This window comes from Telmatherina bonti, assembly GCF_933228915.1.
Source record: "Telmatherina bonti genome assembly, chromosome: 6".
Lineage (NCBI taxonomy): Eukaryota > Metazoa > Chordata > Actinopteri > Atheriniformes > Telmatherinidae > Telmatherina > Telmatherina bonti.
The window spans coordinates 32,285,949-32,303,663 of record NC_136624.1 but is presented as its reverse complement, the minus strand read 5'-3'; the positions used below and the strand labels follow the sequence as shown (position 1 = coordinate 32,303,663).

General features: G+C 37.3%; 1 protein-coding gene across 1 annotated transcript in view; it reads right to left on the bottom strand.

The window, feature by feature from the left end:
* Positions 1-16,614: 16,614 nt before the first annotated feature.
* LOC306757159 (fibroleukin) overlaps positions 16,615-17,715 on the bottom strand; it is a gene marked incomplete at both ends in the record, with an annotated part of 5,587 nt that continues 4,486 nt past the window's right edge. Inside the window, one exon of the mRNA XM_079242123.1 lies at positions 16,615-16,963. Within this exon, the coding sequence (XP_079098249.1) occupies positions 16,615-16,963 (349 nt within the window). The remainder of the gene's footprint in view (positions 16,964-17,715) is intronic.

The following is a 17,715-nucleotide window of genomic DNA, read 5'->3' as shown; positions in this document are numbered from 1 at the left end:
AACGAACAAACATCAGATGTTAATATTTTAAAGGCAGAGGTGTTGTGAAGTGGTAGGTGTTTGTAAGCACAGCAAACACAGCAATCTTCCTAGCGCGCGATGCAAACTAAGATATTTCTAAGAATAATAAATCTTCCGACAAAATATCATCCTTCATCCCGGACAGCTGGCTGTTTCCCTCAACATGACAACAAGAAAGCATGTCATATTTACCGGTGTGTGAGTGTGTGTTTTTTAAATCCACGATGACTCTCCTCTTTGGGGAAACGCTTGTGCGTATTCGTTGAGTGCTGCAGGTCCTCTCTAGTTTTCTGTTGACGTTTGTCAGAGTCAACTGCATCCACTGGGACTTAAAGCAACACGTATAACTGAGGCTGACAGCGCGGGGCAAGGCTTGTTAAGCAGTCCTGGGCGGAGTCTTAAATAAAGCTTTGACTCAGCCAATTACGTCGTACTTCTGCGAAACCTCAGAGCCAGAAGATCTAACCAGAAAATCTGAGATATTTCTATTACATTCACCAGCTTTTATACTGTGGCTCTCAGGCCTTCATTAATGTCTTGTGTTAAATCCAAAATTCATTGAGAAAAAAAAAATGTGCCCATTTGAAATAAACATGCAGTAAAATGACGCATTTTAATTCCAACAGACTGCTGCTATCAGTGAATTTCCTCTCAAACTGAAAGTGTTTCTTTAGGGAAAGTGGCAGAAGATGGCTCTTTAGTCTGGGTAAAGTCATTCTTCTGGAAAGTATGTATTATTCCACATGTAGGCAGAGACATCCAAATAACTCAGAGCAGCTTGTGCAGTTATGTTGCAGAGCCTTTTAATCAGTGGAATAAATGTTCAGTAATAATAGATCTATATTGCAGCAAAGCAGGAACACACCATAAAAAGAGTATCACCTCTCTAGCATGACTGAATAAGATCGTATTCAAGAGATACAAACATAATGTAGAATGTTTTCATCTTTCGGGGTACCTTTTTTAATGCCTGAAAGTTCAAACAACACGTCCCCTCTCTTTCTCTCTCTGCATCCTTCTTGCTCATGATTGACAGACAATAATTGGAGAGGGAGCGCGTGCAGCCCTGACCGACAGACGCTGCCGCCTGCTTGACGCCGTTTCCTGACGTCAGTGCATCTCGGAGGGGGAAAAACAGATTTAGTAGGACGTGAACTTTTTCCAACAACCAAGGGACAGACTGGAGAGGGAGACATGGCGCAGGGGGGGTTGCCCGGTGTCTGTTGGGGTCCCAGCGGTTGAACTCCGGGAGAAGGACACTGATATTTACACTGTGGACGCATTAATAATACATCAAGTTCATCCTCCTCATCCTTCTGGAAATCGAGCCAAGAAACACTGAATGACACACCTTTAGAAAAGTTTAGATTAGATTAGATTAGATTAGATTATCTATCTATCTATCTATCTATCTATCTATCTATCTATCTATCTATCTATCTATCTATCTATCATCCACAATGTAATAAATAAATAAATAAAATAAACAACAATAATACTATTAATTAAAAACCAGCCTTTTCAAGCAGCATTAAGAGAAAATCCACAATGTAGACTGAAGCAAGCAGAACAGAGGGGGTAAGTTATAGCAGTATTAGAGCTCATCAGCATGATAATGTGGAAATACACATGCTTCGAGTGTGAGCCCTTTTTGATCTGGCCTGGAGATAAAACCTTATCGGTGGAGAACATCCACTTCCATTTTAGGATTTGACATTAATTCAATCCACCCTTTTATTTACGACTCCTTTTTTTTCCCTCAGCCGTACAGGAGAAAGAGAAGGCTCGTTCTCTAATTCAGCACAGAGGATTTCATTGTGGGACTGATACTGACATGCAAGAGGTATTACCTAATACTAATACAGACCAACAGACATGAAGCATCACGAGTATAACCAAAGACAACCAAATAACAGATTTTATAAACAAGCAAAATGACTGATTATTATCATTATTATTATCATTATTATTATCATTATTATTTGCTTTTTTTCACCTGACCTTTAACATATTTATTTCCTTTGTTCATTTATTTGTGCGCGTGTGAGAGACTCAGACGGAGAATCAAGTGAAAGAGAAATCCAATGCTGGTGGGATCCGAGGATCCCAGTGATTATAACCCATCCCTGGGTAATTTTTCATCGGGTGCTGGCTAATCTTTGTTCTTTGTGAAGATAATAAATAGCCTAATCGTTATCAGCAAACTGCTGGAGGTGTCGGGGAGAATGGGGCTGATCGGCCCGGGAAATAGGCTCCAAAGTGCCTCGGAATAAATGGCATTTCTTATCTCCCTCTCCCAGATTATCGCCCCCTTTTGAAAACTCGCACAACAAATAGGCCTACATCTAATGCAGGGAATGCATCACTTAGCCTACTGGACCAGATCTGCACGTGCATGATTGATAGATAGACAGATAAAAATGGGGTGGAATGGGGGTGCACATGGCGTTGGCTATTATTTTGAATGTTCTGCATGTGCAATGTCTTTATTCGGCATATACAGCCTCCCCCCCACCATTATATTTTAGGTTATCTGCAGAATCCATCTGAGGTTCCGCTGCTTTTGTTGCAGTATCTTATTCTTTTCATCTTGGATTTGACTGGATAAAAGTTAAACACACACAGCCGCCTTCGTCTAAGGAAAATATATTTGAATAATATTTTCATGTGTTAATAGTTTTGCAAATGCGAATAATGACATATAGGCCACGTGTGTGTGGGATAAAGATTTGTTCACGCTCATAGATTGCATGAAACTCGAAGGTTTTCGCTTTCGTTAAGCTGTTATTCAGTCACTTATTTATTTGTTCAACTGCATTTTGTTTGGTTTACAGTAAAGGTGCACTTTTAAACAGGACTGATTAAAAAAATAAATAAATAATTTTTTTAAAAATTATATATATATATATATATATATATATATATATATATATATATATATATATATATATATATATATATATATATATATATACCCCCGCAGGCCAGTCTCCACAGTTAAACAAGAACAAGGTAATTCTGCAAGTCTATTTGATGTTTGAAAAAAAAAAAAAAATCATCATTGCATTTTTATTTTACACCAAACATAATGATTACCAAACATAGTAAGACAGATTAAAGAATAAATCAATAAATAAATACTATTAAATCTTAAAAAATTCAGATTGGCAAGTTTGACACAAGACAAAATATTACCACAATAAAAAAAAAAAAATTAAAAAAAAAAACAAAAAAACTGAGTCTTGTTACTCAGAATTGAGTGGAACTGATTTATCAGAATGTTTAAGCAGAAGTGCATGGGACCTGCTACAGAAGAAGGTATTTTTCTAATATATAGAAGCTGGATGCTTAATAACTTGTAGAAGCTGCTGCTGCCCTGGTTGCTGCTGATGGTCTCCAGGGTAACCTAGATAACGGCCCAGTCATTTTCCATATCTTACAGTCTATTATATTCAAGGATTAGTTCTCCTTCCTGAAAAGGTCAAACGTAAAGTCAAGCCAGCCAGAAGTGCTCCTCCTCTTCTCCATTCCACCGACAATGACAGAGTATTTCCCATTTCGTTTTCCATTCAGTTTAACTAGAGTTAAACCTGTGAGATGACCTTTGCAGATACACGTTACGGATGCAAACCTTTCACAGGAGACGACAAAATTACCTTCATCATCATCATCACACTCATTCTGTCTGATTTTTCTTTACTATAACCTGCAAACACTTGTAATTGTTCATGTCTGATAACAGTCCTTTCTTCATATTTATGTCTGTATAGTTAATATAAAATCCTTATTTTTTCATCCTTGACTCACATGAGATGCTCAGACTGATCAAACTGTTTTACTTGACTCAGGATTTCTTGGTCTAACCTTATATTTGTAACTAATCAATAGCAACTCCTGGATCTGAGGCCTGACTGGTATTGATGGTGGATTCAAATATTCCATAAAGATACATTTAAAACAAACATTTCAAAGCTTTTTTTTTTTGTTTGTTTGATTTGTGAAGTTATAATCATTTTAGGCCAGCACAAATGACAGAATAACTCTCCATTGTTTTGATTCATGAAAGGTTTTATGTGTTGATGAAGTCTTAATATCAGAATTAATCTTCAAATCGTTCATAATCTCTTTATAACCACAAAGTGTGTTGTATGATAATCAAATTAAAGCCAACAAATAACACTGATGTCATGGACACTGATGGGTTATGTAATGGATCAGCTAATAACCTGTTCAGTTTTATTAATGATTCAGTGATAAAAATGAATAAATACATATTTTGATTTAATATTTCTACCATTTTATTTGGAATAATAATTTGAATAGATTTCACTTTAGTTTTTTTATTTAGTTTTTCCAATCTTTATTTTTAATTTAAATTTGACAATGCATAACTAAATACTTACTTGACTTTCTTTTTGATTTTATTATTTAGATTTCTTGTCAAATGCACAGACCCAGATCAGACACTGCTTAATAACCAGCACTGACAGAGTGACTACATGAGTTCAGATTAACTCAGAAACACACCGTCATCCTCAGATGCTGTCAGCAGCTTTGTGACTTACCCGAGGAAACTTTTATGACCTTGCACTAGCATAAAGGAGGACTCCTGCTGGTTGGATGGAATAATCAGTCGTGCAGTGACACCTAGAGGAGAAGAGTTGGTCTTCTCTTCCTAACATAGTAATATGAAAGATGCAGCTGCCTCCTCACTTGATTTGCCCTGCAGTGTGTTCCATCTGGATAAATGTAGTTATCTGAGTTTGCACCCACAGATAAAACAGGAAAATACTACACACACATTTGATCATGTTGAAGCATAGCCTTTATTATCTCAACTCATCTGAAGGCCATGAAAGAGATTGGCATGTTTTACAGCACGTTCCACCACCAACATCCAAGCACCAAATGAGGACATAGGCTTTGAAAGAATGCCTGCAGGATCGTGTAGCTTGGAGCAGCGACACTGTCAGCTTCTTTTCTTGCACACTCGTTCGCGACAAGTGCATTGACTCGGATCCTGTATCTGTTAAATGGTCCCATTTCTACCAGCTGCCGTATTTGAATGATCTACACATGGATCTGTGCTAATAATTACAATAATAATCCAAATGAAATAATATCATGTATTATCCTGAAATGATCTCTTATTGTCTTGTTTGTTATCTGCTGGACTCCCGAATACAGTAAGGTTGGCTTGTGCCACTGAAGGTCTGATAGACAGTTTCCAGACTCTGTAATATCTTTTCGAATGTCCCTACTTGATCTTGTTCCTCGCTGGGTGTAGTCTCGAGAATGATCTTTACTGAGTCATTACAGGTCAGAGGTTCACCACTCCACTTCCTGCCCAGAGAGCAGCAGGAAGTGAGAGTTTACAACACCTTGTCACTAACCACCTGTCAATCAATCTCTGTTTCACCAAAGCTGTCCGGGGAGTTGTAGAATTCAAAACAATCCCTCCTCCAACCCCTTTCAGCGTGTGTGCTGATCAAAATTCACATCACAATGCCTTTAGTTGCTCTTACTGAACGTATGCTCGCGGGTGTGTGTGTGTGTGTGTGTGTGTGTGTGTGTGTGTGTGTGTGTGTGTACATGCATTGCATGCTCAGATGTGTGTGTAAAAACAGCAGTAGTATTTTGGATAAAAGTTCTGCATGTCATGACTAAATCTGAGAAGTATTCCCAGAGTTTAATTTCTAAGGCTTTTTCATTTTGTGGTTTTATTATTTCAACACAGTTTTGTAAACATAGAGACAGTAGTTAGAGTATATTTACTTGTTTAGTTTCACCTACGTACTGTGGGATTGTGGAGCTCCTTTAATCATTGTCTTTGGAGCTTATATCACAATGAAAGCTTCATTTTATTCCAGTCTATTTGTTCATCTTGGTATTTTAGGTAAAGTTTTGGTGTGGATTTTCAGTAGGGCTGGGACAATATGCTTTTCTCGCGATTCCATTTTTAATGATTATTTTGGGTGCTGATTCAATTTGAACTGCGATTCCTAAGGATTGTCGATTTTCAGGTTGTTTTATTAACAGCAGACCCTGTGAAAAAGTTGCATGATGACCAAGTTTACAGACTATATCAATAGCCAGATTTCTCAAAAAAAACAAAAAACTGTGAGTCAGTTTTTAGATTTATTCAGTAGCATTATATTTGAACTTATACTCTTGTGTCAAAAGCTTTAACTGTATAATAAAAGAGCTGGTTTGAGTGTCTGTTGGCTTGCTGCTGCCATGCATTTGGCTGTTAGCTCAGCATTTACCTCAGGATGGTGTCCTGCTAGGTGGGCAGTATTGTTAGTCATGTTACCGAAGTACGTGACATGTGCATTACAGAGTTAACAAATAGCTTTTGACATGTCCAGCTCTTTCTGTTTTTCCCTTCAAAGCAAAAAATCCAAAATTTGTCCACACTTTTGACTTAAAATGTGATGGTGGAGGATTTGTAGATTGTCCTCCATTCTCCATCTTGTGTTTTAGTGCTTTCCAAAACCCATATAACATCACATTATAGTCGGGGGAAAAAAAAAAACATTTTGCTGGAGAGAAGTGGTGGTAATTTTTTCTCCATCTGGAATTTAAATATTTAAACATTTAAAAAAAAAAAAAAAAAAAAAGAATGAACAGATTTTTGACTAAAAAATTGATTTAAATATTCTTGAACAAAAAAAATTCAGATTTTTCTGTGACATAATTTTTTCTCCCACTGAAATGTCACTTTGCTAGTAATTGTTAGAAACAGCTTGTTTAGATCGAAATGACTGATTATAAACTATTTATGATTTTTTAAAAATGTTTTTATTTTGTTTATATTAAATGATTAAAGTAATGATGGTTTGGAATAATTATCAGACTATCTCAGGTGGCTACAACAATATCTAAGTACATATTTAGATGTTTTACTGGGTGAAAACCTGCCACTGGTGACAGCAAGTACAGCCAGAGGATTTTCAGAGTCATTAAGATTCATTTTTTGTCGTAATTAACAGCATGAAAAACACAGAAAGTTATGCTTTAGCAAGTAAAAACAATTTCAAGTTATATATACACACACATTATGTGTATTTCCACATTATCATGCAGATGCACTCTAATACTGCTAACTTACCCCCTCTGGTATGTTCTGCTTTCTTCAGTCTACATTGTGGATTTTCTCTTAATACTGCTTGAAAAGGCTGGTTTTTAAACAACAATATTATTGTTGTTTATTTTATTTATTTATTATATTGTGGATGTAAATAAAAATTAAAGAGATAGATAGACAGATAGATAGATAGATAGATAGATAGATAGATAGATAGATAGATAGATAGATAGATAGATAGATAGATAGATAGTTCCTTTAGGGTAACTAAATTGAACATGCTGTAATGGCTAATTATCACTCTTTACAACAATATCAATTTTCACCACTGTGACTTTGTAAACACATTATTCTTTAACAGTTATCAGATTTTTTTCAGATTCACTATTGGACCTCCAACAACCATATAAAAAAAAACAAGCTAGAGAAGACTGTAACATTCCCAAATTAAAACCAAGTTCTGGAAAAGGGTGACATGGAAGAAATGATCTGTAGCCATCATATTTTAAAAACAGATTTAAATATTGGTTAAAAACAAACCAAGAATGTACCCACAACTAATAACATGCTTGTATTACTTAGGATTTTGAGACAAATTCCTAACTAGATGCCCATTATTTTCCTTGTCTAAAGTTATGTTCTGTCCCAATATTATTTTATTATATGTTGTCTTTGTATTGTGCCATTGCATTTTGCTCTTTTATGTCCATCTACCAGCTTATGGAACTAAAGATAGAAATTAGTCTTTGGCTATAATCTTGAATATTTAAATGTACAATATTATGCTCAGTCCCTATTTTTGGATAAACACAATTATTTGAATTAAATCAAGAATGCCTGAAGGATTTGCCGATCAGTCATTTTAATGTAGAGGTATTACAGTTCTATTATTCATTTTATAAATGCCCAGTCAGTGTGTCTATCCCACAGATGGCAAATCTTGTTCTTTTCATGAAAAAACAAAATCGCTATTTTTTTTTTTTCTTGTTCCATAAAGTTTTTTTTTTTTTTTCACTTTTATATATTTTCAGTATTCAATACCACTTTCAAGTACAATTCTGTAAAAAAATATCTTGTTGGAACAATAGAACAATTTACAGTCATTAAAAAAGACAAACAAGTGCTTGCATATTAAAAACAATGAAAAAATGATCAATTTAAATACACATTAATCCAACTCTCTTTCTCGCTCACTCACAGGCATACCAGTGCACCCATCTCTTAACTAAATATTAATAGAAATATAAACTTCTGGCCTGATGCTGCAGGAAGAAAATAATAAATGAAAGTACTACTGAATCCTGAGAATCTTTTACTTCTTCATCTTTTACTGTTGGAAGGCTGTTGTTCATTTCCCCTAAATGGTGCCATATGTTTAAGGAAAATGGATTTGTAAGATGAGCAGCAGAGTTAAATGTGATGAGCCCATAAAAATACAGCTTATTCTGCTATTGACTCCTGTTTAGTGTTGCCTATTTGACTGAATGATTGAAGTCTAAAGAAACAAGACATATTTTGCACATGCATGAAGGTACACACTAGTGCAGAACATTACATTAACTTCAGAGCATGTATGACTCAAACCTTTACAGCAGTTTATGAGCACATCTTTGTGGAAGTATTTTACTTACCGAGAATGAGAGTTTTTCTGCTCATGAGTATAAAAATACATGTCTGTGATGTGTTAGAGAGCTTAATTTATTTATTATGTTCATCTCTCTGCTAATTCTATTTTTGAGCCTTGGAGATTTTGAGCTATAAATCAGCTGATTTTCCTCCAGGTTCTATTTGCTGCTTTGCCTAAGCTCATTCTGCAGAAGAAACCCACCATTTACACAAAATAAACCAGATCTGAACCATCTCTTTCCTTTTCATTAAGCATTGCAAGAAATATCTGCAGTTCAAGCAGAAGACACTACCGTTACACAACATGTTTGTGTGTCTGTCTGTGTCTTTGTCACAACTCTCTGCAGGTGCAAGAAGGAAAGCAAGAAAGAAAAGAAACACAGCTGACCATTGGGCTGTTTTACCACATCCTTTATACTGTAATCCACTTCTTCATCATGAAACACACACGTGAACTCTCTTTGGTTTCATCATTTGTCAAACAACATGTGTGCTTTTGTTGGATTATTAATTGTAACACATTCATGGGATTACGATGAGCTGCTTCTGACCTTCAGGAGCTTCCTCATATGCTTTCCTGTCAGCGGGTATTATCAGATTAGATACTCCTTTTGATTTCAGAAACAGCACCTGCATGATCAGCATCTTTGCCCCCTTTCTCTTGCTATTTTCTCCGTCTTAACCCATTTAAAAATTTGGTGGATTGTTGCAGAATAGAGGCACCAGATCCTCTGAGAAGACAATAAGATGCTTTGAAGAAATATCTGACTGATACCGAGAAGCACCAGGTCTCACTCCTGTCAACCAAGAATAGCCTGCAGCTGCAGGGGGGCAACAAATTTCGAATAATGTTTGACTGTGGAAGATCAGGGAGATTTGCATCATGAAGGCACAATATCCAAATCCACAAGATCTATGAACTCTGAACTTGACTTTTAACTCAGGGTTTTTCATTCAGCACGTTTCCAACATTTAGTCCAAACTGCTTCACAGCTCGAATTCAAACAGCACAAAGTGATGAAGATCAGAAGAAAAAGAGACAACAAATGGAACTGAGCAATGCTTTATGTATGAAAACTTAAATTACTGAAATCTTCGGCCAATATTATGAACCACCGTAAAATATAGCTATGTTTAAAGAAACATGTGTCCACTGATGTGGAGTCCCTAACATCCTAAACCAGATTATTGAGCCAGGTCAAGGAGATCTGAATGATCAGGTGCATTAAACATCTTTCAAAGACAAGTTTAAGTTTCTTCATAGCTTTGCAGGTAAAATTCTCAAATAAAATTGTATATCGAGTCAAAGACAGACACACATCTTTTACATGCTAGTTGAAAAATAGTATAATGAAACAGAAAAACAAAATAAATGTATACAAAGACATAAAAACATCTAGAAGTACTTTGATTACATGTCAGTGTTAAAAAGTTTTAAGGATATTTTGAAAAAGTCTAATAGATTTTCAAATATTAGCATGAAAATCTTTCCACAGGAAACACACAAGGCAAGAAAAGGCTTGAAAGGCTGCAGTTAATCTATGCAGAGCATGAACATTGTCTGGTGTAAAACATGTATGAAAAGCTGCTGTCTGACCAATTTGTTCATTTAAAAACAAATGATTTTAAAACAGCTTCCACAACAGACCCAGTGTGTTTCAGAAACAGTGATTAGATCTAAAAGAGGGGTTTTTAACATGGCCCAAGTTGTTGCACCACAATATTTTTACCCTGGTATTCACACCAATGTTACCTCAAATCAAATCAAATCAAATCAAATCAAATCAAATCAAATCAAATCAAATCAAATCAAATCAAATCAAATCAAATCAAGCTTTTTGCCATTTGGCTGTACAAGCAGCAGTAGTGCAGACAAGATGAGAGGACATTTATCCAGGATCCACTACAATATAAATCAGCCTAAAACCATTAAGTTAAACATCCACATGAATGCAATCATACACCCACCCCTCCACAACCCCCTCACACATACACACATCCCTGTGTATGTGTGCTACTTACCTTAATATCTTTACAAGCCAAACCAGACCGGTAGTATTCATCTGATCATAATGTAATATTGTATTGGTGTTTATTGGTTTTCATTCAAATTTATATGATCAAGTTCTGATATATTGCAAGCCATGAGTAATTTCGAAGCAGCTTTAATGTCTTGTGAAAGTTGTGTGTTTCTAATGAAGCACTTGTCAAGTGTAATGACAGAAATATTCATTCTTGGTCCAAAAGCTCGAAATTCTCTCTAGGATTGAGTGTGAAAGTGAACGATTGTTTTTCTATCTTTGTTTGACTGTGGACCAGTCCATATTTAGCCTCTCGCCTGCTAATTGCTGAGAAAGGCTCCGGTGTCCCTGTTATGCTGAGTTGGACCAGGCTATGTAGAAAATGGATGGATGGTCCAAAAGCTAAGGGCCTCTCGCTCTCAGGAAGACCTTTCACATACATGTCATCATGTGATGTGTTACAAATATACAGTTTGAGTTCTTACTTCAGAAATCAGAGGGAACCTAATTTTATTGTACTTTAATTCAACGTATGATGAAGTGATTACAGAAGATGTAAATTGCATAATAATAATTTTACATGATGTTCTGTCCCTGAGAAACTATTTGGAAAATTTAGAAAAATAAGTGACAGGTGGCTACCTCTAGTTATTCAGGTTGTCAAAACGCTGTCACTGTGTGCATACCGACATGTCGCAACATAATTATTATTATTTATTAAAAATGTAATTCAGTCTTATAAACACAGTATGACCTCTGGTTCCCCCTCTTCTTTCCCTTGCCTGCATAACTTCAATTTAAATGTGCAGATTTAGACAAGAAATTGAATGAGGCCTGCCACATGACACCCTCTATGTCCTCCCTCCCTCCCTCCTCACCCCTCCTCAGCCCAGCTCTTCACCACATCAGGATACACTTGTTCTGCTGAATTCCGGTTTCAAACGGAATGCTGGCTTGCTCTGGTTTTCTGCAGGACCAGTATTAAAAGCAGGTGCAAGCTGTCTTTCAGTGGTCCTGTGGTCAGGGAAGGGGAGCCCCTAACGGCCCGTTATACTCACACACCTTTCAAACCTAACCATCTCCTGCTTCCTCCCCACCCCCTGGCCTTCCTCCCCTCCTTGCCCTTAACAACCACCACGTAGACTTTTATCACCATGAGAGCAGATTAAAGAATGAAATGTTCCTTCCATTGCAGGCCACCAAGTTCATCACCTCCTCTCGCCTCTTTCGTGCAGTCACACCCCTGCAGTGCTTTTCTACTGTGGACATGCTGCTACTGAGCCCCTGGTTTACTTGCTTCATCATGTATTTCAATATTATCCACACAGTTACAGTTAAATTAGACAAAATTATACTGCTTTTTGCCCTTTGACCTTTGGCCGCAATACAGTGCCCCTAGTGATGAATCTGAAGTATTGCGGCTTAATTTGCTGAAGCGTTGAATTTTAATATTTTAATAAACTTTAAGTCAAAGCAATCTTGTGGTTTCTTTGGTTTATTTATATATTAATATGGGTTTCATTTCTTCCACTGACAGCAATCACATTTGAATCAATCAGATAATCTCAAAACATACTCTGCATCCCTCATACAAGTGGAGCCCGTTATTGTCCTCGTTGTTTATTTCTAAGAGTTCAATGGGCTTTTATTTAAGTATTTTATTCCTTTAATACTGTGCTTTGAGGTTTTGTGTGTTTTTTTGTTTGTTTGTTTCTTTTCAAAAACTGTGCCCCTTCTTACAATCATGTTCATGATTTCAATTAAGCAACATTGCCACCTGCTGTTAAGACTATGAAATATAAATAAACTACTTTAATTTATTTATCTTTAGTAATCAATACAGAGCAGCTGATATTTGGACAGAACCTCACCATGGCTGGACTACATCTGTCCTTGTATGAACTACGTGTATGACTTATTTGCTGATAATCATTTGCAAGGTTTATGCCTGCATTCTTTACAAATGTCAGCATCCAACCATCAAGGTCAGTTTGGCTTCTTTGTACACTAAGGTGTCTCTTTGTGGCTTTTAGTCACAAATAATCTAAATTAATGGGAATTTCCCTCAAGAGGAAATTCTCATAAAGCGTTTCTCAAAGGGATGGGCTGGCTAACTGCTGCCCAGTGTGAGTTTCCGGCCCTGGGGAGGCAGATTTAGCCGGTACCCATTTAAACCCTGCAGCACCATCACTATCACCCTACTCCAGACACTATGCCAGGATACTGTGGTGACACAACTCTGGGCTTCGGTTCCTCCCTTGTCAACAAGACTGATGGATGCAGAGGAGGGAAGAAGAGGACTAGATGACTGATTGATACTAAAAATGACTTCAGCTTAGTGTACACAGAATCAAAAGGAAGATAATGGAGATAATGTTGAAAAAGCGAGTAAGTGACAATAAATAGGCCAGGACGGATTTATAGACAATGACAGGAGGCTGATGAGGCTGATTCCTTCTCAGTAATGACATTAAATAAACGTCTTTAGCAAATATTGCGCTGCCTTTGAGTAGTTCATCACTAGCCAAATTATCTCAAAAGAATCTGTCAAAGACAAGAGCTTCAGTCAGTCCATCTGCTTTTTGGTCTGAATTTGAGCACTATTTAGCTTAAACAACCCCCTTTTTTTTGGGTTCCTTTAGTATGATCGGGAGCCAGTAGGGGGCATCAATTGTACATAGCCCCCGCTAGTGATACAACACTGCCCTTAAACAAAGACACACAGACAAGATCAAATGAGAAAGCTGATATGTATAATAGCTTTTATGGGTGACTGATCTTGATTGCTTTTGGTGAATTGTTTGCTGTGTGAGAGTGTGTGTTTATGCAAGCATTTGTAAAAAAAAAAAAGAAAGAAATAAATGAGAACGGCGAGAAAGGATTTTGTGGTTGTTTAACACGAATTAAGTGTACAGCATGATTAACCATTCATTTTTACAAAGTCAAACCCATAGTGCACCTCCTGCTCTGCTGATGGAAACGTCAAGCGTAATCAGTGTGTGTGGTTGTGTGTGTGTGTGTGTGTGTGTGTGTGTGTGTATGCACCCATCTGTGTGTGTTTAATGCAGTCATGTGTGCACAAGTGCCTGTAATGGCTCTGTGTGTGTAGTTCAGAGCTCCCCGAGAGCCCTCACTGTCTTAGTCCCTTCAATTAATATTAGACACGGTGCATGTTGGAGAGACTGACAGCTTATCGTGAACACGGCAAAAATAGGAGCAACATTTTACCAACAGTCAAACACAAGCTCAGACAAATCACACTGCTCGCACCTCAGCTCTGAACGTCCAGAAAAGCCTTAGTGAAGCACTTTCATGAAAGAAGACGCCAGCCAGACCCCAAGTCTAGAGATCAGGTGAGGTGACGTGTGTGTTTCAGTGAGTGTGTTTGTATATCACTGAAAGATGTGGGCGGATGGGCAGTTTTGGATGATGATGAAAGTCCAAAGATGCCAGCAGTTAGCATCTGAATGTCAGGACCTGGGAAGAAGAGTGAAGTGAGAAATATGAATTCTGTGAGTCAAACTGTGAACTTTTGGTTAGACTCAACACCTAAACTGATAGAAGTATATTATAGAAGTCTTTCTGATTCAGCAGAAAAGACTTTTCTCCTTTTTTTAAAAAAAAATCCATTCAATGTTCTGTCACATGAGTGACCCTGTGATGAAGCTGTAGCTCTGCTACTGTCAGAGCACTCTGTAGAGACATTATGACTTCCATAAAATAATATGACCAAACATTTCTATTGGTTCTTAAAGAAATAATGTTTTGAGCTTAAGCAGGCAATAACAAAATGTTCACCAACAGGGTTAATCTCTGCACATGCCACATGTTGAAGCCCAACTCTTCATTGACAGTGCATCTATTACACCCCAATCATTTAAAAAAGAAATTTCGAAAAAGCCTTTTTGCTAATTTTACATAATCATCACCAGTCCCTGCAATAGACTGGTGACCTTTCCAGGGTGTTCCCTGCCTACCGACTGATGATTGCTGAGATAGGCTCCACCCCCCTTCATTGGACTAAGCTCTACAGACAATAAATGAATGCTTTTTGTTCATTTTACCTAAACAGCGTGAACGTTTTATTATGGAATTTAATTTTTTCATAAAGTTGCAAGATGCAAAAGATGTACATGATGAAATAGGGAGACGTGGAGCATGATAAGGAAATCCTGAATTTCAACATGACGACATCTGAAACTTATTCTCTATCCCTGAATCTAGTCGACTGTGAAGAGCATAGTTGTTCAAACTTGGAGTCTTATTATGAAACTCCAACAATACAATCACACATTTAGTCATTAGATTAGGTTGGTACTGTAAGGGAAGCAGAACCACAACCACACTGTCCTGGGCTATAAATGCTGTATGAAGATTGAAATTATAAGCAAAGCCAAAACATATTGTTCTACACCTGAGGACCAAAACCCATCATAAGACTGATAATATGGCTCACATTCCCAAGCACCGTTTCATAGATTGATAATCAAAGATGGCCCATGGGCAAGAAATTTTGGCTTCAATTACGAAATGGGAATGCATTGGATATTGAATAGGAGGTAGAGGATTCATTCATTCATTATTCTAACCGCTTGATCCAATGAAGGGTCGCGGAGGAGGTAGAGCAGTTGTCTGCAAACCGTTGGTTTAATCCCCATTTTTCCCAGTCTGCATATCAAAGCATTCTTGGGCAAGGCACTGAACCCTGTTAGCCTCTGATGCATTTATCAGTGTGGGTGTGTATGACAGGGAGGAAAACCATGGTGCAGACTATACATAAAACTGACATAAAAGCGTGAAAGGGTGAACTTTTGCTTTGACGGGAACTCAATGTGGACTGGAGACCTGTCTGGGATGTATTCTGCCTCTCGCCAAATGATTGCTGGGATAGGCTCCAGCTTCCTGGATGGATGGATGGATGGATGGATGGATGGATGGATGGATGGCGGATATCTGAGAAACAAATTCTTGTTATGCAGACTGCTATCCATACTGTGCAACAGGAATAATAGCAATTCATTGCAGCTTTTACATGCAGTATTTTCAGGGTGTTTTTGTTTTGTTTGTTAGGGTTCCAACTTTTTTAATGCAGATTTATAAGATTGGGAGTAAAAAAGTGAATGAAAACAACATTTAAAAAATCAAATCCCACCAAAACACATAAAAAATTTACATTTAACTTTGGAAACATCTTGAAAAATGGAAATATACAAGATTAGCATACTGGACGAAGCATAAAGCTTTGGCTTCTACTGCTCCTCGTCTTAATTTCTTTTTTGTTGCCATATATTTAAATAAACTGTCAAATCAAAACAAAATCAAGACATAACATGACAGAACTCAACCGTTGTTCCCACTCTGGCCCTGGAAACCCACAACAAACCAGTGTCTTCTCATACAGGATACGTTAGAGTATCCCAAGAATTCCCAGAGATGAAAGCAACACCTGAAGAAGAGCGCTGTTCATTTAACCTTGTTGATGTTCACTGCAGTTGTTTTGTGCTTCCTTCAGGTCGCTGAACAAACGAATTCTTCTGCTGAATTTGAACTACTACTGGCATAAGCTATACAGCCGCCCTCTGGTGCAATTATGTAGCCTTGTTTATTCACCTCAAAACAGTTAATGGAAACATTTCTCATTTACATTTCTTTTACTGTAGTTCATGAGAATGTAATTTCAGATGAATGTACTTTTTTTATCTGCTAGCTGCCATTTGTGTGTAACTGAGAAGTAAAACAAAAAACTTTTCTAAATAAAGATTTACAATCAGAAACTAAAACATCTATCCAAACCCGCAATATGATTTTCACTTACAGAAATCTACATTACAGTAAATTTAGCACTATGACTGCTCCTTGTTATCCCAAATTTGCTCCAACAAAGTTTTTGGGTCTTGTCTTCATCTCCACCTTCTTGAAGGAGTAGCGTTCTCCAGTGCGCCCATCTGTCAAGATGTACCATGTCCCCCAGTAGACCCCATTGGTCACTCCACTGTAGCGTCCACGATAATACCGTCCATTCAGGTTAGCTGCCAGGCAAGCATCAAACCACCACCCTGCACCATAATATTGACCACAGTTCCCAGAAGTGTATCGGTCGTGGTCTCGGTCAGGAGTGCTAAAGTATCTGCCATCATGGTTGTAACGCTTACTGTAGCTCAGAGCATTGCCTGCATCACCAGAGTACTCCCTGGCTGTCAGGCGATACCTGAAAGAGACAAAATAACACATTTGTGCACTATGTGATAACAGCTGAATACACTACCTTTAATTACTTCTCTTAAAGAAGCATGATTGGTGGAATATAAAAACGTGACACTTGAAACTATGCAGATTTTGGTGTTAGTCAGCCTCCAGATTACACAGGCATCTGAGCTTTATCAGAGGGATGAAAAAGATTCTTTAAAAAGATGGAGCTCCCTCCATTTAGCATTCTTAATGTTTGTGGGAGAGAGTATTCTTTGTATCATGTTGAATGAAAACTGACTTTTTTTCTGTAACTTTCTGCTTGTTTTTTCAGCTTTTTTTTTTTAATTTATCATTTTACATCTTCACTGATCTACTGACAAAAATGAAGCCTTCAAAGTTTACAATTAGCTTCTCTATTCATGTTTCACAGAAACTTGAGCTGATTGGGAATTGATCGATTCGGGGATCCGGTCAACATTTGACAGAGTGGATTTCTTCACAGAGGCAGAATGAACTATCCTGTTCATCATTCAATGTAGTGCACTTTTCACCATTTTGGATTACCTTTTGGATGCTGTTCCATCATTAATGAGTTGATAGCACATGCTAAAATAGCATTTAAATACCAGGCCTCCAGACTAAATGTTACGCAACACATCACACTACCTCCTTACTCCCTTTTATTCCACTGGTAACCAGGACACACAAAAACACAGTAACATTATGTAAAAGTAAATGTAAATTATTTGAATTGACTATCTTTTTCATTAC